Raw genomic sequence first — 27,992 nt, 5'->3', positions numbered from 1 at the left:
CCCGTTATTGAACCTTTCGTGCCGTTTGGCAGGCAGGATTTCACCATGGATGAAGATATAGTGGAAAATATGTTGGTGTTTTAGAAATACATTGAGCAGCTGCTTGTATAATACAGTCAGTTACTGCTGCCACACAGTCGTCTATTGATAGCTTACAGAGAATGGCATGATCAAGTTCTGCAAGAGCAGTGAAAGAGGGACACTTTGCATGATCCAGCTTCCACTGGAGCACATGGGTTGAGTGGCATTGACCATGGCCAGACTCTCTCAAAATCATTGAAAAATTATCGCTGCCTTGTGGATTTTTGTCAACTTTCTATAAAAAAGGGAGAATAATGAAGGGGAGCACACTGAGAGATCAATAGCAGTAAAGGACTGACTAGGTGCATGAAAATAAGTGTAAGAACCAGTATTGAAAAGAGAAAGGTTATGATCAGAGAACATGCACTCTACAGAGTGACCCCTCCTTTCAATATCAACACTTCCCCAGAGGGGACAAAGTTCATTAAAATCCCCCAGGATTAGAAAGGGAGAAGGCAACTATTCAATGAGAGCATCAAGGTCTCATTGATCATATGTCTTTCCAGGAGACAGGTAGAGAGAACAAACAGTGATGGTATAACCCAAGGAAACACTGATGGCTTCAGCCTCCAAGGATGTGTCGAGTGGCAAAGACAGGGTGGACATGTGCTGATCAACCAACAGTGCCACTCCTCCCTGCACTCGTCCATCACACAGCCTGTCATTTTTGTACAAAGAAAACCTCCAAAAGGTAACTGTATTGGCAGGTTTCAGAAATGTTTCCTGTAAAGAAAGACAAACAGGATAGAAGAAAGCAATCAGTTTTTGATGTCATCCAGATTAGATTGGAAAGCTTGATGGTTCCATTGTATCACGGTGGCCATTCTTATTTACATGTCAGCAAATTTGGTGGAGAACCCTCCTGTTTACGATCATGTCTTTTTTCCTCACTGTCCTTATTAAAGAGAGGTCTATCGACCTCCATGAATGCTGCCCTGAGTCGATTGGGCAGGTCTTGGAAGGAGATTCCAGTGTAAACAATTGATCGTTTTGCATCTTTGGGTGGGAGAAGAAGATGTACCAGAGTAAATGCCCATACCCAGAACCAAAGGAAATGGATCTTGGGGTTTGCTGGAATGAATGTTAGGAACAGAGATGGGTGTTGAAGATGATTCATCAACATTTTTAACCATGAAGGTCAAAAGACTTTTCATTTGTCTTGAGAATGATTCTTTTGGAGGCACAGAGAGATCTGTCTGCACTTCCACTGTAGTAGTGGAAGGAAGTGCAGCGGCATGCATCTGAGATGAAGTGGTGGACAACAACTTTCGAGCCTCAGGATAAGTAATGTTATGAATCACTTTCAAATGCTGCACCTCTTTTTTTTCCAACCATTTAGGACAAGAACGAATGTAGGATGGGTGAGAACCATTGCAATTACTTTAATAAGGGTCCGTTTCACGTTCATAGACATCGTGGTGCTTGCTACCGTAACAAGCACATGTCAAGGAACCACAACATGACACTGGAAACATCTGAGGGTTTGGAATGTATAGCTGTACCCTGCAATTAAGGTGACCTACCTTGATGGTGGCAGATGAACGTGGTGATGTAAATATCACAATGAAAACATTGGTCGGCATCATAATTCCATCTTTGCGAGTGGAGATACACCTCACTACAGAAAATCCTTGGGTGGAGAAACCAACAAGAATCACCAACTCAGGGATGTTCTTCAAATCCCTCTCAACAATAACTCCTCATGATCAATTCAGAGTGGCATCAGGTAATATCTCAATAGGTATATCTCCAATCGCCTTTGAATGTAAGAAGAGTTCAATGTATTGAGATGTGGATGTTTCCACCAATATGACACCAGACCGTAGCTTCTTTACTGACTTTGGAGAGCCAGCAAGTCCCTCTAGTCCCTTCTGAATGTAAAAGGGAGACATCTGCCCTAAAGGTTTGTCTGAAAGAAAATGTAGTGTAAGAAAATGAGGTACAGGTGTTACAGATGTGGAAGATTTATGCTCAGAATCTTCAAGACATGGTTGTATACCCATAGACGGTTTTTTCACTATTTTATTCAAGGTTTTATTTGGAAGATCCATGATAAAAAAGGGAAATTTCAGTGCCCACTGACCCCACCCACCATGGAGCCCTACAAGGAAATGCACTACAATGCCAAACAAGGGCACTGCAGCAATGCAAGGGTTTTGTGAGCACTATACCCAAACACCAACATCAGATACAATGTCTGCAACACCTGTTGAGAACATCCAACACTGGTACTTGGTTGACCCAACACCAAGTGGACCAGCCGACTGACCCAAGGGGGACCACCCCAAGGCTGCCCATCTACAGGAATTCAAGGCCATAATTATGTTTTAGGGTTGGAACCCTCAACCACCAGAATCTTCTCCTCCCCTTCACGGGTCACTATGCATGGCAAACACATGGGTGGATGTTTAGATCCCAGAGGAGGTAAACTGAAAGAACCTTTCCTGGGAGGTCCTCTCACCATGTACACCAATCCACACCAAGTGGAAGACCAACAGAAAAAGGACAGACAATAATCCTATAACCAGTTATCAGCATACACTTACAATGATTTGAAGTTTTAAATACAAGTGTTCAGAAAATACAGCAGTAATCTCAATAAAAAGACAGTAAAGTTCAGAATCATTAATTAATACAAAAGCCAGAGAACACACATGCAAACAACCAAATGTGCACTGGATAAAGAATGTTGTTTCTATCATTCTGTTACACATCTAGCAAAGAAAGTTATCAATACTTCTAGAACAAGTTGGAACTCATTTGTTAATGTTACCTTTAACTATTACACATATTTACATATACATGATTATATCCTCAATAAATCATCATAGTTCAGCAAATGCATGAGATAAAAAGTTTCTACAAACCTTAACTAAAAACTAATCTTACATGGTATCTTGTGAAAGAATTTCTGCAACTTTTAAACAGATACACTTCAACAAAATATTCTCAGAAATGAAAATAAATTCTAGAGAGATTAAAAAAGACAAAAAAATTCCTAGAGCTATGGTTTGTTCCTAAATTTTAAAAATTACCCTTAAACTCCTTTATTCACTCCTACAGGAGTCTCAGCCAGACTCTTTCTTGAGATTACAGCTGATTCTTCATTTACTCTACATTAATGTTGATGGTTTATTATCAGCTTCATCAAACAATATCTAATTTTTGTCTACAACTTTTTCAAAACTGAGCTTGATTTGTAAATGTTCAGACAGCACAACTATACATCATAAAAGGATTGTAATAATACAACCACAAACAGAGAAAGCAAATCAGATGAGAACTAAGACATGAATAAATATATTTTAAAGGGATATTTTCTGAGCAAACAATTTTACACTTTGGGATGGGCAGAAACATTAAGTACATTATTTAAAGGTGATTCTCCTTAAAGCTGTGAAGAAATAGAAACAAAAAAATAATTGAAAATTACACTAAACAAATGTTACAAAATGACAACATATCAGTTCTAAAGTATTTTTGAGTCAACAGTTGTTCAAATAATTAGATATTTTTACATAAGTTTTGAAATGCTGGTGTTCTTTAAATATCTTTAGGTGTTCATTGATCCAAATACGGTAAAAACAAAGTTCAAAACTTGAAAGTATACCATCATCATTGTTGCTCAAAGTTTAGGGAGTGTAAGTGGAATTTTACTTTTTACATAATAATGAATTTTATTCTCGATACAAATTTGTAAACATGAATCCCAAACAAAATTAATTTCATACTGTAAATTTATTCAAAAACCCACCTGGCTTTTGGGGGTGATAAACGTAAAAACCATGTCAGAAAACCCACACTAATGATTTCATTGATAGAGATGTACACGTACAATATTATATTTAAAGTAAAAATATGATGTGAATGGTTCAAAATGTTTATACCACATTTGGTACTAAAGAGGACTTGAGAATTATTCACCTAATTGAAAAATTGGGAGTTTATTTAGTTACAGCAGTGCGTGCGTGCACACACGTTTGTATATATATATTGACTCCTATATCTACTACAGTCTGGCAATTCAGTGTTTTATAAAATCTAGCTTGAAAAAATTGAAAGTAGCAAAAACATACAAAAGAGACAGAGAAAATCCTGATAATATCTTAAACATCTATTTTTCTTATTATTGTAGTCAAACTTTATCCAATAGACACAAAACAACAAGCATGGCTAAAATGACAGGTGAAGCAAGTTAAAAATAAAATGTTTATAAACAGACATAAAATTATCAAAGTTAGAAATCCTGTTTTCCAATGGTCTGAACATCAAGATTAAATTTCCTATTATGATCTATACCTTGAAGGAGACGAGTCAATTTAGAATCTCTGTATGGAATGTGGGCACTATCATCACAAAGTGCACTGATGACATTTCCTAAAGCCAAAAGCCCTCTGTTGATATTGACTCCTGAAGCAAAAGAAATAGGGATCAATATGTTAATAAAGTAAAGAGAATGATAAAATGAACAAATTCCTAATCATTATTATTTACTAGTTAAAATCAGGTTAACACATAATAAATTATTTTACATACAAATGTTTGGTACAAAAAAGCACAATTGAAATATTACATCTAATTAACAAGATGTATTTTAAACACAAAAATACATTTTTATTAGAACTAAGTAAATTTTACTGTACATAAAGGCATAAAATGTTTTATCCCAGTGATAAACAAGATTCACATCATATGATTAATAATTTTTATAGCCTACGTATTTAACATTCCAAAAACAACTTCAGATAGCTGTACTTAGAATAAGCACGAACCCATTTTTGAATTTCAAATTTACTACCTTTTTAAAAATAATTTTTAATTCCTAAAAATCTTTAGTAATATATTTTTATATAAAGAATGCAACTCTATAAAAGTTCTACTATGTTTTCTAGCCTTTTGTGCATCATTTGAAACAAAACTTTCATTTTTCATTTCCATACATTAGACAGCTATAATTTCATAGAAAAAAAGAAATACCCAAATGAAGTACAGAACCATAAACACAAACATTTTTGGTCAATAAAATCTAACCATAAATAGTTGTATGCTGTTGTTAATTTAAAGCTACTTGAGACAATCAAATGTAGTTTAATGTTACAATTTGAAATAATTCTGAAAAAAAAAGAAAATAATAACTTAGACTAATTTTGATTATTTCTTGGTGGTCACAAAGTGAGTCAAACTGACCAACCTTGTACAGAGTTAGGGTCAAGAAAATAACAGCTACATCATTAAATTTAGCTGAAACCAAAACTTGAAATGTATTTAGGAGATTTTAAAGATTATCTAAATGAAATTTGAGAATTTCTAGTGGAATAATAGTATTTTTAACATTAACATGAAAACCATTTTGCACTCAAAATAGTGAAACAGATTCAATACTTACATATACAAATCTACAGTAAAAATAATTCATTGAGACATTTTATATTTTGTGTACAAAATACTGGTAATATTTCCCAAAAGTAAAGATACACATACTGCACTAAAAGTTACAGTATAAATACATAATATGTGCAAATGTATATAAGGGCTTGGTATTTTGTACCAAGCCCATTGTTTAAGGATTAATATCAAATACACATTACTGTTTAAGGTAAAAGAAATTAACTTGTGATCAAAGAAGATACTGTTTATCTTAAATGGGCCTAAAAATTTCAGCTTACCAATGATAAAAAAAAAAAGTTGACTCTACAGAAAGGGGAAAGCTCAAAAGAGGGTTATCATTGATGTACTCATGATCTTTTTTGACTTTCGAAATGGAAATACTTGAGTTGGCAAGAGCAGGTTTCAGCTAAAAACTGGTTGAAAATGAACATGCAAGCTATTGCACATTGTGCCAAAGACATATACTCTGCATACAAGAAAGAAAAGTAACAAGCAACCATGATTAGCTTGGTTGTTTGTGCAGAGGGAATACAACTGATAACACAATTGAAAACTTAGCACTTCATTAAAACAACCAATAATGAATTCAGTGAACATTTAAATATGGTACAAATGTATTTCTTAAATTCAAACATAGCTTATGGCTACCTTCTTTAAATCTCTCTCCGTGAGCCTTAGTTTTCTTAGCCCTTTCAGAGCCAGCAAGATCAACAAGATGAAATTTTGCAGTAATACTGTCTCCTGAATCATCCTTTTTGTGCTGCTCCACAATTACAGTGAAAATAGCATGAGAACGAGATGAATGTGCATTCATGTTTGTGGATGCTGTGGTCCGGCACAATGATCCCTGCTCAAGCAGTTTCAAAGTCTGCTCTGGAGTGCTAACTGGTAATTCTGTTAGACCAACAATCTGAAAAAAGAAAGAAAAATCAGAGCTATACAGTTCTACTCAGTAACCATCTAGACACAAAGATTCTTTATCAAGTATCATATATGTACCCTTTTCCTCATAAAGCATTACCAGAATGAACCAACAGCAGCAGTATTGACAATTCAAGTGTTTTGCTTAATTGGTTTGTTTGTTTTGAATTTTACATAAAGCTACACGAGGGCCATCTGTGCTAGCCTTCCCTAATTTAACAGTGTAAAACTAGAGAGAAGGTAGCTAGTTATTGCCACCCACTACCAACTCTTGAGCTACTCTTTTACCAATGTATAGTGATTATAATACTTCATAAATGAGCATTATCATGTATACAATAATTACACATAGCAATGTAATTTTAATACAATAAACTGACAAAACTCACTTTAAGGAACTGTTGCTGTGAATTTGCAAGTTTTATTGTAATTTTAACTTTTCTATCAATGTAAAGATTAATACATATCTGTAATCTATTTTTCCATTTTAATTTTTAAACAAGTCTTCTATTTCACAATATATTTATTACTTTAATGTAATTAGCTTCCCATTCTCATCTAGTCTATTCTAAAATTTTGCCACATCTCCAGTTATAGATATAACATAGTCACAAACCATAAAACACCTTGCAGTAACTTTCCATAATAAAGATAATATGTCTTATATTGCAACTATCACTTAACAGGTTCTCTGTTACAAGTTTTAATAATTTCTTATCAGTTTCATGCCACTCTAGATGTGATAGCAATTTGAGCCCACAACCCTCATAGTAAAGGTCAAGTGCCTAACCACTTAGCCATGCGAAGCTAGTAAATAAAGAAATATTCAAAAGATCATCTCATCCAGTTATGAACTTTGTACTCATATGCTGCTTGCTCTAAGCAGCTAAGCATTATTAAATTCCACCAATGATGGATGTGAAATGAAATAACCAAAACACTAACTAGGCTGTATTTTGGCTTAAAACAATATGAAATTTAGAGCTCACTAATGTCTTCCTTTGGCTTGGAATCTAGCATGAGAAGAAAGAGTTTGGTGTATGAATACTTTACAGAGGCTGAGAAAACCAGTAGGGGTCATTCTGAACTTTCAATTGGTTATACACATGTTATTTGGTATGGGTGTACATTAACAAGTATTTAAAACTGAAAATATGGGTGGGGTCACCTTGGTTGATTTAATAAATATATTAATACCTTAGAAAATAGAAAAGACAGGAGGTTCTTATTTTGCATTCTAGTTTGTAAGTATCAGTAATTTGAGTATCTAATTCATAAGAAACTACAGGCTCTGTACTTGTACATCACAAACATCCAATTTAAACCCACACTGCATTCAATGTACCACATAATACACAAAAATTAAAGATTTTTTTTTAAATATTTACTTTTAAAATAAGATATTAACTAATCTGTAATACTAAAATTTGAATAATTGGTGAAATTGTAATTCAGGAAATGTTAAATGTGTACCAACAAATGTGATGGAATGGTCTTTGACCTGTGACTGTAGGGTTAAAGTGTGTGATAAATAATATACAATTCAGTGAAAACAAATTCATTTTGAACTTCTCAGGAAAACAAAATCAATACAACATTTACTATTTTGCAAGACAACTGGTGATATCAGACATCTTTTGCAAGTTAAAATAATTCATAAGGTGGATGTAGACATATCACAAGAAATATTAAAAACAAGGCCTACCAAAAAAAACATTTCCCAAAATTAATAACTTTTTTAAATTAAATCATCACTCCCCTGAGTTTAAAGTTATTTTCATGAAAAGGTTAAAAAATATTTTGCTTCATCTGAATATTGTCATTTCATTTGGGTAATCTCTAAAACCTCCTTAATAAATTTAAAATGTTTTTCAGTGAAAATTTTTATTTTCTCCATCCAACTCTATACTCATTGGATTGATTTGACTTTTTCATTCTTCCTGCAGATTGTAACAGGATACAGCTGTTTATCCTAAATAGCTTAAAGCTCATAACAGTCAACACCTTTTATAGTTAATTTTAATGTCCGATTGCCCTTCAACCCCCTAACTTAGATTCAAACTTTAATTAAACTACTTTTTCTTTATGTTAGTGTAACATAAAATTGTAGCTAATAATCTATATTTTAAAAGTATGTAAATTTTAAGTTCTTAATTTTGTAAGGCAATATTTTAAAAAATTCTGAATTCCCCTGGTGTGACATTTTCTCTTTGAATCTCCACTTCGCTATTTTATTCACCACTCCTCCAATAAGCATGAAATTCAATGTAAATTGCTTGCTATAAAACTGTAATTACACTGATAAACCATTTTATAGCTTTCAATTTCATTTGGTTACTGAACAACACAATAGAAAAATCAGATCCTTTTGCCACACCCACTTGTTCCATCCCCTCCTTCAGGATTTGTTGAAAGTTCTCTCTCACACTTAATACTACATTATTGAAAAGCATCAGAAAGCCAAAGTTTTCATCTATCAAATGATATATCATATTACATAGTTTTTGGAACACAAAACTGTCAATTTCTCAGTTAATACAAGCTATTGATCACACAGGAAAGATAACGAACTTGGATTTACTTGTAATGACTTTTTGTCATAACTTATAATGGCATAAAACAGTAGTAGTTAGATGTGGTTTAAATCACAATAAAACAATAAACTTTAAGTATAAATAGATGTATACTTTTACAAGTTTAAAATTACTTAAAATAAACAAATGAAGTTTCATGTTACAATTTGAAGTCATTCTAGAAGGGAAAAAAACATTTATTTATATTTTCTTTGGGTTGTTATGAGGACTCTGAAATTGATGAACATTATATACAACAGCATTAAAAAATAAAGTTTTACTGAAAACAATCATTCAAAACATATTCAGGTTTTAAATATTATACAATGAAATTTGATATTTTTGAGATAATGCATTTCTAATCTCAACACAAAAATTACTTTGCATGCAGAAAAGTAAAAGAAAATATTCAATATATTCATGGACAATTTTTTAAAAATTTATCAAAAATACTTCACTAACAAAATAATGTTTCCATGCAAAAGACGTATAACATTTACTGAAAATCTGCCAAATTTTGTGAAGATGTACATATTATATTAAATACTATAACAGTATACTATATTAGTAGTACCACAACTATAAAGACTTTAAACAAGTACAAAGGGGTCACATGGTCAGTCAAATTGATCAAGCTCATGTTGAGAGAGAGTAAAGCCATATCTTACTTATAATCCCATCACAAAAGTTCTAAATCAGTCAGCAAATGCATTGCTCATGAGTACACCTTATGAAGAATTATTTCATAAATTATTTTTTCTAATCCATTCTAGCAAGTTTCTATTTTTAGCTACTTTTATAAAAATAATTATGCAATAATCTTTGACCTCATTATCTTATATTAATTGCTGGTAAAATTTTAGCCTACTTTTATAATAATACACTAAACATTATTTACTTTAAAAAGTTGCCTAAGAACACAGAATAACAGCATGCACAAAGCAAACAATGTATTACAACTATTAAAATTCAACAGACTTTGTAACTAAGATGAAGGGCTTAAAATAATTCTGTTAGCTGCTTGATATGAATACAACAAATCTTCAAACTGAAGATGCAATTGGCAATATCCTGTTATGAAAATGAGGTAGCATAATACATCAGTTGATAATTTAAAACTTTGCCTTTCTACTGATTATAAATAATATAGTATTGATAAACACCAGAGAGGATTATTAGTAAATTCTGAAAGATAGGATGTAAAATATAAACATGGCAAATGGGCCTCACTTTCTAATTTATGACTTGATAAGCATATATTATTTAGAGCTGTAAAATTTAGACTTTACCTTAGGAATATCTATATTATAATGAGTAATTTACACTAAATTCTGTGCATCAGAGAGGGGTGGTAAATAAATTAGGGAAGACTTGAATAGTATGTGCAACTATTTTCACATAAGGGCAAGGCTGAATATTTTAAAAAATCTTGAAACTTGTATAATATTTATTATATTAACCTGATTTATTAACTATGTTTTGATGCCAAAGGTTATTCATATGATTTGGTAATAAAATTGTTTAGTATTGAAGGTAGCTCTGTAGAAATTTGTGATTTGTACTCTTCGACTCAAGTAGTAAAAAGGTTAAAATTAACAAACTTTAATTAGTCAAAAATAACAATGAGAAATCATAATGGCAATATTTCAATTACTTAAAATAATCAAAAAAGCTAATTTTGATTAGTTGATTATGCTTTGTGAATTGTCTCAATCAAACTGAACAAATATGAATTAATCTACACTAATCCTGATAAATAATTACCAATATTTCAATTATTTCAGTAACTAGAATAATAAAAAATGTTAAGAAAAACAATTATTTGGTTAGTTGGTTATTTTCATGACATTAAAACAATGAAATGATACTTAAAATTAAGTCTGGAACAAATCTCTGTATCAGCCACCTATATCAATCCAACCAAAAAGATCAGATTGATAAGTTTGTTTACCAATGGAAATATACAACACATTTAGGCATCTTTGTAATGGGGAGAGAGCAATTTATCCTGAGACTAAGTCTACTGCAGAAACACAAAAGAAATAATGGTAACTGCCAGTTATGGTTTGTTCTAATTTGCAAAATAAACACACTAATTACTTTATGCTACTTATATTGTAATGTAATTATGTTAGACCACAAACAGGTTCCAAGTGGTCTCATGTGTATATTAACCTGATTTATTAATTATGTTTTGATGCCAAAGGTTATTCATATGATTTGGTAATAAAGTTGTTTAGTATTGAAGGTAATACTAAACCTTCAATTACTTAAAATAATCAAAAAAGCTAATTTTGATTAGTTGATTATGCTTTGTGAATTGTCTCAATCAAATTGAACAAATATGAATTAATATACACTAATCCTGATAAATAATTACCAATATTTCAATTATTTCAGTAACTAGAATAATAAAAATTGTTAAGAAAAACAATTATTTGGTTAGTTGGGCCTTGGTTTGGGGTTTGGTACTTATCTTTAAGTACCAAAAAGTTTGGTACTTAACAATGAAATTTAGATGTTATACAAATGAAATGTGTAAATTTTTGAGATGATTTGTGCATTTTTTAAAATCTTTAGTAAAAACAATTATTTAAAAAATTTAATCTTTAGTTTACAAAAGACTTGTAACATTTACTAAAAGCTTACCAAATTTCATGAAGATGCATGACACATTAAAATTTAGTGGATATATGTATATGTCTACCTGATGGTTACAAGGTCAGTCAAAATGACTATAAGAACAGTTAGTTGGCTGTTACAAAATTCTTATTAACATACAACTTAGTTTAATAATTAAGCAATAGTGATGATTTATAACTATGCTTGATAAAAACATACTTCTAATCTTCCTTATTCTACTAAAGTCCTATTACTTCATATATTTACATATAGTAACTAAAATAATAAATTGAAACAAGCAATTGTCATTTTTAGGAAAAAAAGAAAGAATAGACAGTGCAGTGACAAAAATAGCAACCATAATACATCTAATAAGCAAAAATATTTTATCTTTGTATCACTGAATCTCAAATCCTGAAAGATTAAACCTGTATAAGTAAAAAACTTTGATAAATCTATCACCTGAGTAACTGACCATTAAATAACTTTTATGTTTCATCATAATGATAAAAGTTTTATAATAGATTAATAAAAGAAAACCAACAGATCCAAATTATTCATCAAAATAATTAAAATCAATAAAATACCTTGATCCCCCCATAATCTTCTCTGATACTGACAATATCTTTTTCTCTCGTCTTGGAAAACAGGTCATATATTTCTTCCTTATGTATCTGTGTTCAAAAGTAAAAATTTGTTGGTAAGTGTAATAAGTGTATGAAGTAAAACTGTGCTATATTAGTAAGTGTAATAATTGTACGAAGTTGTAAATTGATCTCAAACCTAGCTTAGAAAAAAAAACAGGGTGACCACATTGATTACAATTTTTTCCCTACAACTTTCAACTTAGAGGCAGAATTACAAATTTTACAAAAGTGCACATGCACACACACAAACATACAAACATATTAAAATTTCAAATTTTTTATTACAATTTTGAATAACTAACACTATTTTACTCTAGTTACAAAGTATAAAAAACTTTAGACTATGGTGCAAAAGAAAAAAATATTTAAATACAAACATTGCAACTTCAAAGGATGAAATATGTTGTACTTATATTTATAAAAGATCATTTATTCTAATTTACCACCAGATATAACGATCAAATTACATAGTTAAGCAGCATGTTTTTTTTTTTGTGTGTGTGTGTGTGTGTGTGTGTGAAAGTTCTGAGATGAAGGATGTATCAAAAGTTTTCCAAACTTTTTCCAGGTTTGTGACCATCCTGAGTAAGTAATTAAACATTAGCAGTTTTCTGACTGAAAATGAGTAACTTAATTTTAAAAGTCTCTAAGAAACATTGCCATTTCACTAAATTTACTTTAGCATCTTCAGCTGATTTTGTTACAAAAATTCTTTTGAGTAACATTACAAATAACAAAATAATGAATAACATGTCAGATGTTCTTAAGTAAATGCTTGATGTCAAAAAAAATTATTTTATGTCAAATACAATCATATGGTACATTGCATATATGAAAATCTATTTCCACATACTGTTAACTTGAAAATATAAACCAGACCAATTAAAAAATCAGAAGGTATGTTTGCAGTCTAATATATTTTATCACAAGTTGTTGCTTTACTGAATATTTACATATAAAACAGCATGTTAAATTTTAGTTTTATAATATATAAATAGCATTTCAGACAAAATTTTGACTGCCACATGGACCAACTTAGAAGAATTCTGGTATTAAATGGAAGGCTACCTGAGCAGTGACTTTTCATAGATAAAAGACAGATCTTCAAAGCAAGATTAACTCAATGGACTGTTTAAGAGATACTAAAAGAAGAGAACAATAATGATTTTTAAACGTAAGCTTAAGCCTTGTACTTCAGATGCTTTCTCTGCATGATACATCACAAGAATAGCTTTTTATACATATACAACAGAAATAATTGTAAAGACAAATAAATGTATTATATATTTTCAAGTGTACAACTCGTAATACATTATATATATTCATCCTCAATATTTCATTTGCACTTGCCAAGCATTTCTATACGAATTTTTAGAAATCAACTGATTCATATTCTTTTATAATTACATTTTTCACAGGAACATTAATAGCTATAACTCACTTCCAGAAAAGAAACTTTTATCAAAAATTCACTCTCTGTTCTGTTGTAGATTCCTTCAAAGATGTCACAAACTGCTCGAGGAATTATTCCCTTCTTGGATTCATCATCTTGAACAGAAATGCTATAAGCTGTTCCCATTGAGTAAGTTTTTCCAGAACCAGTTTGACCATATGCTAACACTGTAATATTATAGCCTAGAAGAGTATAAAAAAATACTATTATTAAAATGTTTGAGTACAACCTAGACAATCAAACCAGAAGAGCTTGTGAAACCCTTTTGAGTAAATTGGAAGGAGAATGATGAGAAACTGACCACCAGCTCAGATAAAACACAAAAAACAAGCTCAATAATTTTTTCTCAATGTTATATACATCTGAAAATGAAAAACAATGACATAACCAAGTCTGTCTTCAGTCCACTGATATAACATCTATCCTTATCTAAATGTTTCATTCAACTTTAACAAACTTGTTTAAAACAACACAAATAATCTTTCCCTGGATGCAAGTCAGAAATCAAAATAAGTATGGAGAAAAATGGTTTCAGATAATTGTGCAGATTTACACAAAAGCTATCACCATGCAGCTGTCTTTAATTTTGAATTCACAGACTAGAGATAAAGCAACTATTAAGTGGCAACCACTTGAGTAATCAAATAGTGGGATTTGACCATGATATTTATAGCACATCCAGAAGGAAAGAAAAAGAGCAATGAAGTCTTGCATAACTTGACTTTGACATTTAAGTTAAAAATACTCTTTGTTTGGAATGAAAGATATTTCTTTAAACAAAAAACTATGAATAATTTAGGAAGACCTTGCAATAACAAACAGAGCTCAGACACATGAAAGAAAGTACCCATTGTCAATTCTTAGAAGATTGGTTTATTCATTACTAATTATGTTACCATGACCTGATAATGAAACAGGTTGTATCTTCTCTGGACGTAAGTATGAATAGTGATCCCTTTCTTTATCCTATGGCATTGTCACTAGCTGTCTTAAATTAGAAGTACTTGACATATACATGAAGTAAACATCACAATAAAGTAAATTAATACCCAAAACTTTTGACAGAACAGAGCCAATTATACTGCATTACTATCAGTTTCTCCTTGCTCAAATAATTTGAGACTCAAACCAGTTGCCTAGAAGTATATACATAATTAAAATAACAACTAAGTAATTTTAAGCAGAAAATTAATGATATTATACCATTATCCTCTCCACAAACCTTATGCACATCACCATTAATCAACAAACCTGTCAAATATCACATGAAGAAATTACATTTGTGACACTCATCCTATGAACACTTAATTAATTACTATTTCTCTTTAGTTAAAATCCACTTAAATGTAACATTAAACACACAGCAAATAAAATACATTACAAGCATTCACAAAAACATGAATTTGAACATATTTAAAACATACAGGTAACCAGTTATAATTATCATAAGGCATATTTTTAAACACTACACTCTTTAATTCAGTTTATTGGGGTTTTTCAAGAATAAAAATGTATAATAGTATTTCAACTATACTATGTCTGCTAAAACCAGTGCCAATGACAAGTTTTGATGAATCAAAAGCTCATTAGGCTGGCTGAAATATAACACAGTAATGATTAGAACACTATTTATATAAGCCATTTGTTACAACAATGTTTACTGTGTGAATGCCTTTTTTAAATTATTATTAATTATACTTGCCATAAGACATTAAATTGAGGCCTATTATATTTTTTATTCAGTCTGCTAAGAATTTTCAAGAAGAGTGTAGTGGACAAAATGTTGAAGTACTTTACAAAAAATTATCAAAAAACCTTAATAAACTGAATAAAGAAGGTGATGTTAAATATAGACCCAAAAGTATCCAAGAAAACAAAATCACCTTTAAATAGGTTGTCTATCAATTTCTTGACCACCTTTGTGTAAACTTCCTCCTGGGTGTTTTCTGGAGAAAAAACATAGTCAAATGTGAAGGCCTTATCTTGTCCAACAACAAGTTGTGGCTCTCCAGGAACAAAATAAAGGCAGGACTGACATCCTTCAACTATTTCCTTACTCACTAATGGGCGACTTCTTAATGCTACTCTAACAGGAATGATTTTCTCGTCTGACATATTCCTCTTTCCTGTGATCAACTGAAAAAGGAAGTTCAGTTGTTAAATACGAATGATAAGCAACAGAATAAATACATACAATGATGAAATTAAACATTAAGCAAAAAATAGACATTTGCAAAAAAAATTAACAACTTTGCCATTATAATACATATTCTATCACAAATGAAGCCAAAATTAAATTACTATTATAAACTCTTAATGTCTGAGTTTATCATTTTAACTCCCATTTATAAAATTACTGAACGAAACTGCTTCAAACACAAGCTAAGATATTATTGAAAGTTTAACTTTATATATGTTATTTATAAGAACTCAGTTTTCAAAAGTAAAAAAGATTTCACTGTGGATTTTTATGGTTTCCCAAGTTCTGTTAAAAGTTGCCATTAAAGTTTTTATTGTATAAAAGTGTAAATTTTACTTGGTTTAAAGAATCCTATATATTATTTCCCTGTGTTTATGGTCATAGCTAAAAATAACTTTTTTACTGCACCAAATTATTAGCAAGCAAACTATCTTTTTTAAATAATCAAGAGGTTTCATGTAATATATGTTGTGACAGTAAAACAGCTACAAAGGCAGTAATAACTAACTGTTCCAATGAAACCTCACCACATAAACCCATGTATATGTACTGTATTACTGGTTGATTTAATAACTTATAATTGATTATCAAGCAAAAGCAATTAATTACACATGATCTAAAGGTCAGAATACAACTAAATCTTATTTTAGAGGGGCTAGAAATTTGTACCTTGTCGTAGTTCAACCAGCTATATGTTACTTGTATGTACTCTATGATTTGTAAATAAACCATTGTTTGTTCTTATTATCTTTAATTTGTCCTAGTGTTAAAAGTATCCCAACAAAAACACAGAAAATGAATACAAAGTGACTTACAACAACAGTAATATACTTATCAATGAATAAGCAAGTTGCCCAGTAATAATATGCAGCTCTACAGTTCCATATATAGATGCAGCTAGTGAGAACAAAGATAAATATATCTTGAATACATTAATGAAACATGAGCAGATGAATGTTGTGAATTTCCTACTCTCAAATCATACTTCCACTCACATACATAGTTATTCTTGTTCAGTGCTGCCCTCTATTTACTTTTTTTTTTCATATACAACAAGCCTTTTATACCTATGTTCCCCATTTGGTTCATGTGTTCAATTGATTCATGCATGCAAATTATCATACAATAAACTTCCACCCATAAATGTGCCTCACACATGATTCATGCAACTTCCTCTATGCTATTCTACCTAATTATCACTTTGAGTTCTGACAGAAAACTAAGCACTAGAAGACAGGGCAAAAGAAGATGGGATGAGTGTGCCAAAGTACCTATTAAATCATTTTCCATATAGGAAAATTATAATTTCTGACAAGGTACCTTACTTCTGCTCACTCATTTAAAAGCTAGAATCCCACATTAAATAGGTAAAGGGACCAATGCAAAGAAGAAAAGAAAAGAATCCTCTGAAAGACACCCCCAAAAAAGGAATCCTCAAAGAAGAGGATGATACATGGAAGACTGCACCACTTCTGTACTAGATATACTCCTTCCCCAGACAAGGAAAAGGTGAGACTGAGTCAGATGGTCAATGAGTAGAAAGGATGTGCCAAGGAGTAAAGTGGCTATGGCATGATTGACAATAAACAGAAAATCAACTGCATCCAAAACTTGAAATATCTCCTGAATAATTGGAATAATCAAATATAGTAATAATTAGAAACATTAATTTTGATTAATTTATTTAATCATAATTGCAGTTCATCAGTTTGTTTACACAGCATATTAGATAACTGATTAAAATATCTAACTTTGGTACACAGAATTATACTCAATATATTCAATTCCCAAATGATAAACACCATAACATTATCAATAAGCTACTTGTATTTAGTACAGAGTATTTATTTTCAGACTACAAATGCTATTGTTAAGACAAGTGTAGGAGCTAACTGCTCAAGTGTGATGGTTGAAAATAATGAGTTCTATTTGAGAACTCAGGAGTAACATATGTAGTTTTCCAATAACATCACCATAATATTACCCACAATGGCACTGTCCATCTTTCCTGGCAGCCTTTTTAATTATGTAAGTTGAGTATGCAAAGAAAATGAAGAAAACATTTTTTAATTTATACCCTATGACAACAGTGAATACTTCTGTAGGGTTGTGCAAATTGTGATAGTGGAGATAATAAATGATAATTTTATAACTTTCCAAAAATTAAACATCAAAGAGAAAAAGACAGAAAAGTCGTTCCCTATTAAGAAGGACATCTTACAAGGATAAACTGTAAAGGATTTAACCTAGATCCAATTAAATGTCACAACAAAGTGTGTCCAGACCATTTTATTAGTGGTAAATAAGATACTGTTACATTTTTTTAACTTTATAATATGTACGTTTTTAAGAAATGTGCAAGCATTTGTGTATTTGTTGGAGTTTAGAATACAAAATGCATACTCACTGATTAAAAACAGTGTTCTCAGTAACCCATTTTGAAATGTATGTTTGTATTACAACATGTACATCATTTTTATAACCAGAAAATGATTTAAAATCAACAGGTTTTATTCAGAAAACCACCTATATCCATAATAATAAAAGGGCATGTCTATGTGTCTGTGTGCATGACTGCCAAAGTTCTAAGAGTAACTTACCTAGAAACCTGGAATTTTGCACTAATACTAAGAGGACCCTGCCAGTGTGCATCTGTGTATTTTACTTATCCACATGCATTCACATCTTGTTAATAAAACAAGCTAGCAAAAAACCACATTTAAAAAAGTGGTTCTTTATATAACAAATATAAATCACAGAACTCATGTCTGCATGCATGCATCTATGTTTGTGTGACCACCATAATTCCAAGAAGACCAGAAACCTGAAATTTTGCACCCATACTAAGTGGACCCTAGGAGTTTTGCACCTGTGTATTTACATTTACCTACGTGTGTACGAGCATCTTATGAGAAAAACCACATAGAAAAGAAGTGCCTCCTCATATAATAACTTCTAATATACAGAAAGTGTATTTGGGTAGCAATGCATTCCAACAATGGCTTTTACATTATGTTGCTGAGCAACAAAAGTATACAGGTAATGGGTCCAGAATATATACACTATCAAGTTAATAACCTGAGTTATGCTGGGTACTTTTACCAGTATATCTATACATATAAACAAAATATTAATTCAATATGATGCTCAACAGATTTCTGAATATAAAGATGTTGAGAAAGATCATACTAACTTAACTTTATAAATTTATATATATATGTAATAATATAGTTTTGTATAACTAATGTATACATAGATATTCTTATATAATTTATTTGCTTATGTCTTCATATATTCATGTACATACTTGCAGAAATCAAGGCAGATATGTATGACACTACCAATCCAGAATAAGCAACCTCTAAGACTTAAACCAGTAACAACTAAAGGAGAGGATGTGTCAAAAACTGCTGTGAAATGCCATGAATGAACAAAAGTGAGACAAAAGGAAAAGGGTTCAGCATAGCAAAGCCAGGGCTAGGGCACTTCTACTTTTAAAAAAAGAACTGCCATGCAATGATCTTACCAGCTCAAAGTTAATACATCATGGCTTTACATTAACTCTTTCGTTACAGGTCACAGTTCAAAGGCCATGTCATCTCATTTGTTGACTTGCATTCAAATTTTTATTAAGCTACTATTTTATGCATTTATGTCAACAAGTTTGGAATTAAATTGTAGATTATAATTCAAACTTTAATATTATAAATGAGTTAATTTCTTAAAAGTAAATATTAAAATAACACATTTAAATATAGATTTTAGTGAGTCACGTGGTATGTTGAATGCAACATTTTAAAATTAGATGTTTGTGATGTCAAAATAATAAGTCTAAAATTTTGTACAAAACTAGTTAGTTACTAATATTGACAAGCTAGAACATAAAATTAGAACCTCATATCTTTTTTATTTTGCTGAAATATGGCTTATGTACTTAATCATACACTGTGGCTCTGTTCAACTCTTTCAATATTTTTGAAATAGTCCCTTATATACTCTTACCACATCTTAGAATGTCCCCAGAGTGATCTTCTTAAGCCATTTTATCCTTTGAAAAGGCTACCACGTTCTTTCGATCCAAGATTTTAATGATGTATGGGTATCTCTTTAGTCTGCTCAAACCTTCATTTTTTTTTTTAATCTAAATACATTTATGTTACCAAGCTTTATAAATTAAAGTGGAATTCTATAGTATCAGTGTACTTATTTATATACATACAACCATGTGAAATTTTAAAAGGCTTGGCAACCTAGTATAAAGAAGAGATAAATTGCTTGCTTCACTTCTTGATTTATTGTTCTATATTTTAAGAAAAATAAGTTTATTTATTTTTAAATAGTAATAATCTATATACACATAATGTATAATAACTGAAATGTAACTAGATATCACAAAATACTAGTCAAATAAAACACAACCAAGACAGGGAAGACTAAATGTCAGTTTTACAATACTGGATACATAACAAGTGCACATGCACTGAGTCAATACAAGTTATGTAATGTTTAACCACGTATGACTGGAAGTTCATCATAATAAAAAATAATTAATATATATATGTAACTATAGTATGTTATGAGACTTAAGCTACTTACAACATAATTTATATCTATTTCCTAACTTTTCTGTGATGAATGAAGATTGGTCAAGTGACAGACCACATATAGTTAAAAGTATAGAAAAACAAAATATACAGTTTTACTGAAAACAAACATTTGAAATGTATTTAGAAGGTTCTAGAGATTATGCAAATAATATTTGAGATTTCTGGGGCAAAAATAGTTTTTTTTAATTATAACAGAAAATAACTTTTCACTCAGATTAGTTACAAAAAATATTTTCACAAACAAATCTTTAGTAAAAGTATTTCAGTAAAAAATCTATTTTTGTACACAAAATACTTGTAATCTTTACTAAAAGTCTATCAAATATTTTGTGAAGATATGCATGCTGTGTCAAAAGTTATAGTGCAAATAATTAATGTCTACAATTGTGTAGATGAACTTGTGTATGTTATACTGAGTCCGAAGTGAAAGAGTTAAATGAACATTTCGAAGGAGAATTACAAATTTTGGATAAAAATGAAAAGGAACTGCAGCCAGAAATCCTAAGCCAAGTGTGCATTGAACTACATTTCATATCTGAAAACATGAAACTGAAAGAAAACTGTTCTTTCACTAGTCATTGAAAGATGATGAAGAAAAACTATATATAATTGATTTATATAACACTTTATGGCAGTATTCAGTTCTTGTTACCCAAATTTAAATGGCAATGGAATCCAGCAAAACATTTTGGTGTTAAGATAGCTATCACAATAAACAATTCTGGATCTTTATTGCACAATCCTCAAACTTATCAGCACAGGTAGATGCTTGCTCCAACTACAAGCACCACTATGCTGTGAAATTTCTATGGCATTACTTCAAAGGTTGGCAGAATCATTACTCTCTAAAGGATGAAGTGGCAGATAGATATATAACAAATAAATGTGGTCTGTTACAGAAATTTCTGTCTGACAGAAAATTCAACATTAAAGATAAGGTTGGATTGATGTGTGCCAAATTGAAGGCACATTCACAAAAGGGAAGAAACCAGTTGTTCCCAATAAAAGCCACTAAGAAAATAGCACATAATTGGACTCATGTGAAACAGTATGCTGGTCTAGTAAGAAATAAGTATACAATTCTTCAAAGAACAATATCAACATTCTCTCTCTCCAGATCTCTTTGCTAACCTGAAGATGACCTAAGAAGGTCCAAACATTGTTCTCTGCTTTATTAATAAGTGTTAATACCCATACAAGCTGTCCTGAGATATACAATATCAACTCATTATCTTGTCTGCAAAAGTAATACAATACCAACAATTGACAAAATAACTCTCTACTGTATTTAATAAAATTTATATGAATCTGTTTTATTTGACTAAAAATAATGAACATAGGAAAAACAATTGAAATTTAAAATGTGCAACAAAAATAAAGATATTCTAGAAAGATCTATTAAACACATCATAATCCAGAGGATTTAGTGTTAAACATTTCCAATAAATGATAGCAAGTGATCAAGCTAGAAGTATCAGCTGATTTCTGTGGTGATAAAATTTCTCTTCATTTAAACTTGATACTTTTTCACCATGATGGAAAATAAATTTTCTTTTAATGTCAAAACTTGTATATTAAAACTAAGAATTAGAACATTAAAGGTGTAACAAAAATTTATTTTTTAATTTTTTCTTCAATAAATTTTTGCTAGAATAAGGCCAAATAAAGGGAATAAAAAATTCTAGCATTAGTTAAAATATAATCCTTCATCTACATAAATGAATAATGTGCATGTGTGTATCTGTTCTTCATTTCCACATTTCTTCATCAATCAGCCCCAAACGTGACACACTGATACAGGATGATCCCTAATTTCAAAAAGCTACCAATGTTGTATATCCCTCAGCATACAACAAACTATGTTACCATTGTTGTAAGAATTGTTGAAAATAGTATGTCTTTCTTTTAGTATTGGTATCTATATGCATTTTTTTTTTACTTGTGTTTATTATGTTAAGAAAAAATAAGTAGAATTTCTTATCCTTTGTTACAAATAATATTTTGTTTCAACAACCCAATGGATGAGTACTCTAGCTAATTTTGAAATAAAAATGAATTATTCTTCATGGAATGACTTATATTAGGCTACTAGCCATTGGTTAATTCATGCAAGTAGTTTGGACCCTGATCAGACTTCTCAGAATGAGTAACTTAAGGTCTACATCATTTATCTTTTAAAAAAAATATTCTGCAAAAAACCTTTTACACGATGTATTGACTATTTCAATATGAAACAGGGAAGAGTATATTACAGAAGAAAAACAACAAGTAGGGATTATATTTTAATATTGAACTGAGGATGTTTTCTGCACTCTGGACAAAACCAGTTTCCCTTTGGTACCGTTTATATTTTAACATAGTGAAAATGGAAACACACAAGTACAGTTCTAATTGTCACAACCAAGGTTGAGATGCAGGTACAAGAGAAGATTTCTAAATGCATCAAAAACACCAGAAATTTATCACAGGAAGAAGACCAGAAATACAAGGCCAATCAAATTACAAGTCAAACCCAATGGCTGATGGAGAAAGGAAAAAAATTCAAGAACAGAAAAGTGTTGTTGTTGCTGTTTGGCATTATATGGTGCAAAGCAACTAGGCTACCTGCACCAAACAACCAGTAAAAAAATTAGTAGTAAACGTATTACAAAAAGTAAAGGAAAATTAAGTTAAACAAAAAACAGTGGCCCAATGTCAGATAAAAACTAATATCATTTAAAAGGCCAATGGTCCTTAAAAATTTGAAAACATTTGTAAGGTGGACAGTGTTACCATCACCAATGACACTGTCCAATGTCAGAGGTAAAACTGTTGTAAAAACATGTTTAAAATGGTGCTGTTGCTCACAGTTGGATATAGTAATAAGCTATAGTGGGATGGGTTGAATTCAAGATAGCATGGGAAGTAATCCCAATGGGTAATCCTCAATGTTCTTTGAATTCAGGAAGAGTTTAATGTATTGTAGCGAGGATGTTTCCATCAAAATATCTCCAGAGCATAATTTCCAACTGACTTGGGTGAATCAGCAAGCCCCTCTAATCCCTTTTGAATAAAAAAGAGGAAACATCTGCCCTAAGGACTTTTCAGATAATGAGTGCAATATAAGAAGTCTAGGTACAGAAACTGACTGTGATGGTGATTGTTGAACAGTCATCCATTCGTAGCCATTTACCAATTACCATTTTTTTCATTTTTTTTCCCATGAATGAGGGTATATAAAATAAAGAAAATTATAGTGCCCACTGTCCCCATCCACCATAGAACCCTATGAGGGGATACACTGCAATGCCAGGGTTTCACGAGCACTATACCCAAACACTAGTATTGGAAACAATGTACAACACCAGTACTTGGTTGACCTTAGCCCAAGTAGACCAGTTGATTGATCCTGGGAGGACCACCCCAAGATTGCCTATCTACAGAAGTTCAAGGCCAAAGTGGTTTGTTGGAGTTGGACCCCACAACCACAAGGATTCTCTCCTCCCCTTCAGAGGTTATCACATACAGCAAACACATGGGTAGAGGTTCAGAACCTTCTCTGGGAAGTCTCCTTACCACATAAAGGAATCCACTTCTTCCCTTGATGTGAATTAACCTACAGTTTGGGGGTTAATAAAATCAATCCAAACAAAAGGAACATATTGAGCTGAAACAGTCAAGAACACCAGATCTGTGCTGGCCAGGAAGAAATTGACCTGACCTAGAGTGATATAGATAATCAAAATCACTTTGGGAAGAAGACTGACAGAATGAGAAAAACTAAAATTATAAACCGAATCTAATTTTTTCTGAATGTACTGACAACCAGAGTAATTAGACAATGAACAGGAGATCAAAACCAAAAAGAGTTAACATTGAATTAAGAAAGGAGTCATACAGTTCTCATGGAGGAGTACCCCACAGTAAGAAGAGCCACCGAAAATTTAAGGATCAAAAGGCTACTTCTTGTAAGAACATGTATCAGAACTGGAAAGATGATCTGCAACAAGGACGAAAACACCTCAGCAGACATATGTCAAGTGTCGGTGTTCAAAAAGGAAGATCCATTGTCTATCAAAAAGGGAGTAATACCAAGTGCCTCTTTTGTGAGTGATAAAAGCCACTACCATTGATAAGTTGGAATGAAACATGATTCATCAAATCTGAACAGGAGGAAGAAAGTGAATTAAAGCATGTTGGACTGCTGGAATTGCCAGTGTTTTAATATGATAAAACCTTTATCTATAAACCATTGTCCTAAAGCCTCCTGCTGATCAACTATACCTCCCTCCTAACTTTAAAGAGGAGCATTTGGGAAGGAAAAACAAATCCAGATGAGGGGAAGGAATCAATAACTCCAATGATATTGGATACATTCAACCACCAACACATACAATTGAAGAGGGAAGGAGAAATGTTAAGAGAAGCCAAAAAAACAGAGTAAGAGACCATGGGTTGTGCAGTGTCTCCTGAAAAGATTGCAAATGAGCCAAACTCAAAGGGAGAAGTGCTTCCATAAAAAACCACATCCTCCACAATGCTTTAGAACCTCACTACTATAAGACAGTTATCTGTAATAAATTGGATATGAGAAAGCTCAACTAAATACATGCAAGGAGAATGGATATATCCTGAAGGAGGTGGTTATTAAAAAGGCAGTCTCCAAATAGATGAGGCTATTAGGTAAATAACAGGAAAGTCTTATCCAACTACAAAAATCCAATCACCTGAGCTTCTTATGTAAGAAGCAGATAAGTATGTTATGACAACTCATGTTTGGAAGCAGCTAACTGACGCCACACATCCATGTAGTGGTATTAGTAAAATTCAAAAAAATGTGGAAATTGGGTAAAATACAGACCATCTGAGGAAAAGACATATGGAAAAAAAAATATGTCCCAAGAGCAAGGCATGAAACTGTTACCAAATCAAGTGGTGAAAAAAACCTAAGATGGCATCTCATGAAATGAAAAATAAGAACTTGTACCATATACATTTTCAGTCCTACAGAAAGTGCCCACCTGATTGATATCAGACAACTTATTTAAAACAGGGAAAAATCCACAAGTGATTGAGGCAGATCTGATTGAACCAGAACTTCAGTCAGCATCAAGTATGCACAATTAAACAAGAGACCTGTAAGTAGGGGAAGGTGCTGGACATGGAACACAAATAAAGATATAAATGACTCAGAATGAAACAAAAAAGCACCCCAAAAAATATAATATAGCATCACAGATATCACACGTGATGCTAAATGCACAGGTGCAGCCCCAAAAACAGACCAATGGAAAAAAAAAGAGCCTACCATTGGTCAATATAAAAATAGGTGGTAAACAAATAATACAATACAGTGACCAACCCCAGAAGAATCCCAAAAATAAATAAATTATACTTTTTCTTCAGTTTTTACTGAGGAATATTTAAGCAATATTCTTCATCCTGAACAGTTGAAAGATGAAAATAACACAGAGCAAAATAATCATATTAATTCTACAATTGTTAAGACATAATTAGTGATTGATAATGCTACTGGGACAGATATTTCCACAAAGAGGTTAAGGAGTGGATATGTCAGCCACTTGCTACTATTTTTTTCTGAGTCTTTGAATAGTGTAACTGGATTTTCGAAAGGAATTAAGCAGTGCCACATAAAAGGCTTATCAAAAAAAATTTTCTTTCGACACGGGAAATAATTTGGATAGAAAGGTGACTGGTAAGAATAAAGGAAGTTATAAATGGAGTTTAATAAAACTGGATTAGTTTCATAAGTGTGGTTACCTCAAGACTTTGTCTTAGGACCAACACTCTTTATGTAAGTGGCAAAGATAAAGGAATGGTCAATATACTGCTTAAGTTTGCTGATGATCTTAAGGTCTTTGGTGTTACTGGTTGTGAAGAATATTCTGCTACAAGACAAAATGACTTGGACCATGCAAGGAATTAGATGAATAAATGGTAGATTAGTTTCAACAATAAAGATGCATGATAATGCATATGGATTATTATAATTTGAATTTTTAGCACAATTTGGATGAGATTAATCTTGGTAGTGTCATGAAAGAAAAAGATCTTGGTGCAATTGTTGATCAGTCTCTTAAGCCATCCAAGCAGTGTGATGTTGTTAGAGTTATAATATATAAATACAAATCTAAACAGGTTATAATTCAATTGTAGAGATCACTGGTTAGGCCACATTTGGAGTAATGTTCAGTCTTGAACTTCTCATTTTAAGAACATTGAATCAATGGAAAGGGTTACTAACCTAAACCAATCCTGCAACCTGGAATGAAATTCAAAAATGTTTCATAAAAGAAGATGTTATGATATCTGAAATTATATTATCTTGAAAGAATAAGAGCTGTAGGAAATATGATTAAGGTGTTTAAAATTGTTAAAGGAATTGATAGTATTGCTGCATCATCTTTTTTCATACCTAATTGTGAGCACAGTTAGGATTCACGGACAAAAATATAAATTTTAACAGGGTAGGAATCATTTTCAGCTAAATTTTATTTTCCTAAGTACATAAATCTGTACATAAGTTATTACAGAGCAATTGGTCTTTGATGGGTTGCCTCCAGATGAAAAAGAGCCTGGAGGTAGTAAAAAATTTAACTGTAGTTGAAGGGAAAAAAAGATTTGATAAATATATGAATGATAAGAACTGGTTTGAGATTTCGTTTAATGTTTTAGTTTAGTGGATGGGGCAGCCTAAATAAACTAATTAATCCTTTGTTGTCCCTAGATTATATTTTAATTGTTTATAAATTATACTACATAAACAATGTTTTTACGTTTTTCAACTAACGTCAATGATTCAAAATGTAATTTGACAAAACGGGTTCAGTCATAAGATTATGCCTTTTCAAATTATTTTTATATTTAAACCTTCGGGTTAATTTATTATGATATATTTTTTACTTACCCTTTCGATTATACAAGGCACACTTACAAAGTAAAAGAAAAAATACAGTTTTTAATTGCGCCTAACACGAGAATTTGAACTCGTCCGGCAAAATGTTTTTCATCTTTCATTGGCTGCCGTATAGATAATCACTAGCACCCTCTGTAATCTTCAAACCAAAATGACTGTAGTGTAATTGTCATAAAAAATATATACAATGTATTATGATTTATGCCTGAAATGAGAAACTTTTGAGAAAATATTCATAATTTACTTTAACTACTGTAAAAGGTAATGCTCAAAAACGTGTTCGTAAGTTGTAACAAATATGATAAACTAAATTAATTTATGAGTTAAATGGATAAATTATGTTATATTACGCATTGTTCAAATATTTATAAACAACTACAAGGGATAAATAAATTATTCTAAATACAGATAAATTTTGAAAATTGCTCTCACAGTATATATATACAGACCTGTTTCATAGATCATAATCTCAGTTACAGCCATTTCTAACGTACATTTACTTGATTACTTGATTATATATTTAAGGATATCAACTACAGAGAGTTTTGTTTGTTTGTTTTGAATTTCGCGCAAAGCTACTCAAG

The 27,992-nt window shown here is 31.3% G+C and overlaps 1 protein-coding gene across 3 annotated transcripts in view; it reads right to left on the bottom strand.

The window, feature by feature from the left end:
• Klp3A (kinesin-like protein 3A) overlaps positions 1–27,533 on the bottom strand; it is a 143,953-nt gene extending 116,420 nt beyond the window's left edge. For all 3 annotated transcript variants that reach the window (XM_076472338.1, XM_076472339.1, XM_076472340.1), the window contains exons 1-6: positions 27,400–27,533; positions 15,569–15,821; positions 13,674–13,867; positions 12,173–12,259; positions 6,118–6,379; positions 4,381–4,491 (exon numbers count right to left, since the gene is read on the bottom strand). In XM_076472338.1, the coding sequence (XP_076328453.1) occupies positions 4,381–4,491; positions 6,118–6,379; positions 12,173–12,259; positions 13,674–13,867; positions 15,569–15,800 (886 nt within the window). In that variant the 5' untranslated portion in view covers positions 15,801–15,821; positions 27,400–27,533. The remainder of the gene's footprint in view (positions 1–4,380; positions 4,492–6,117; positions 6,380–12,172; positions 12,260–13,673; positions 13,868–15,568; positions 15,822–27,399) is intronic.
• Positions 27,534–27,992: the final 459 nt, after the last annotated feature.

The sequence above is a fragment of the Tachypleus tridentatus genome, chromosome 12 (genome assembly GCF_004210375.1).
Source record: "Tachypleus tridentatus isolate NWPU-2018 chromosome 12, ASM421037v1, whole genome shotgun sequence".
NCBI classification, from domain to species: domain Eukaryota; kingdom Metazoa; phylum Arthropoda; class Merostomata; order Xiphosura; family Limulidae; genus Tachypleus; species Tachypleus tridentatus.
This window is presented reverse-complemented; position numbering and strand designations above follow the sequence as displayed.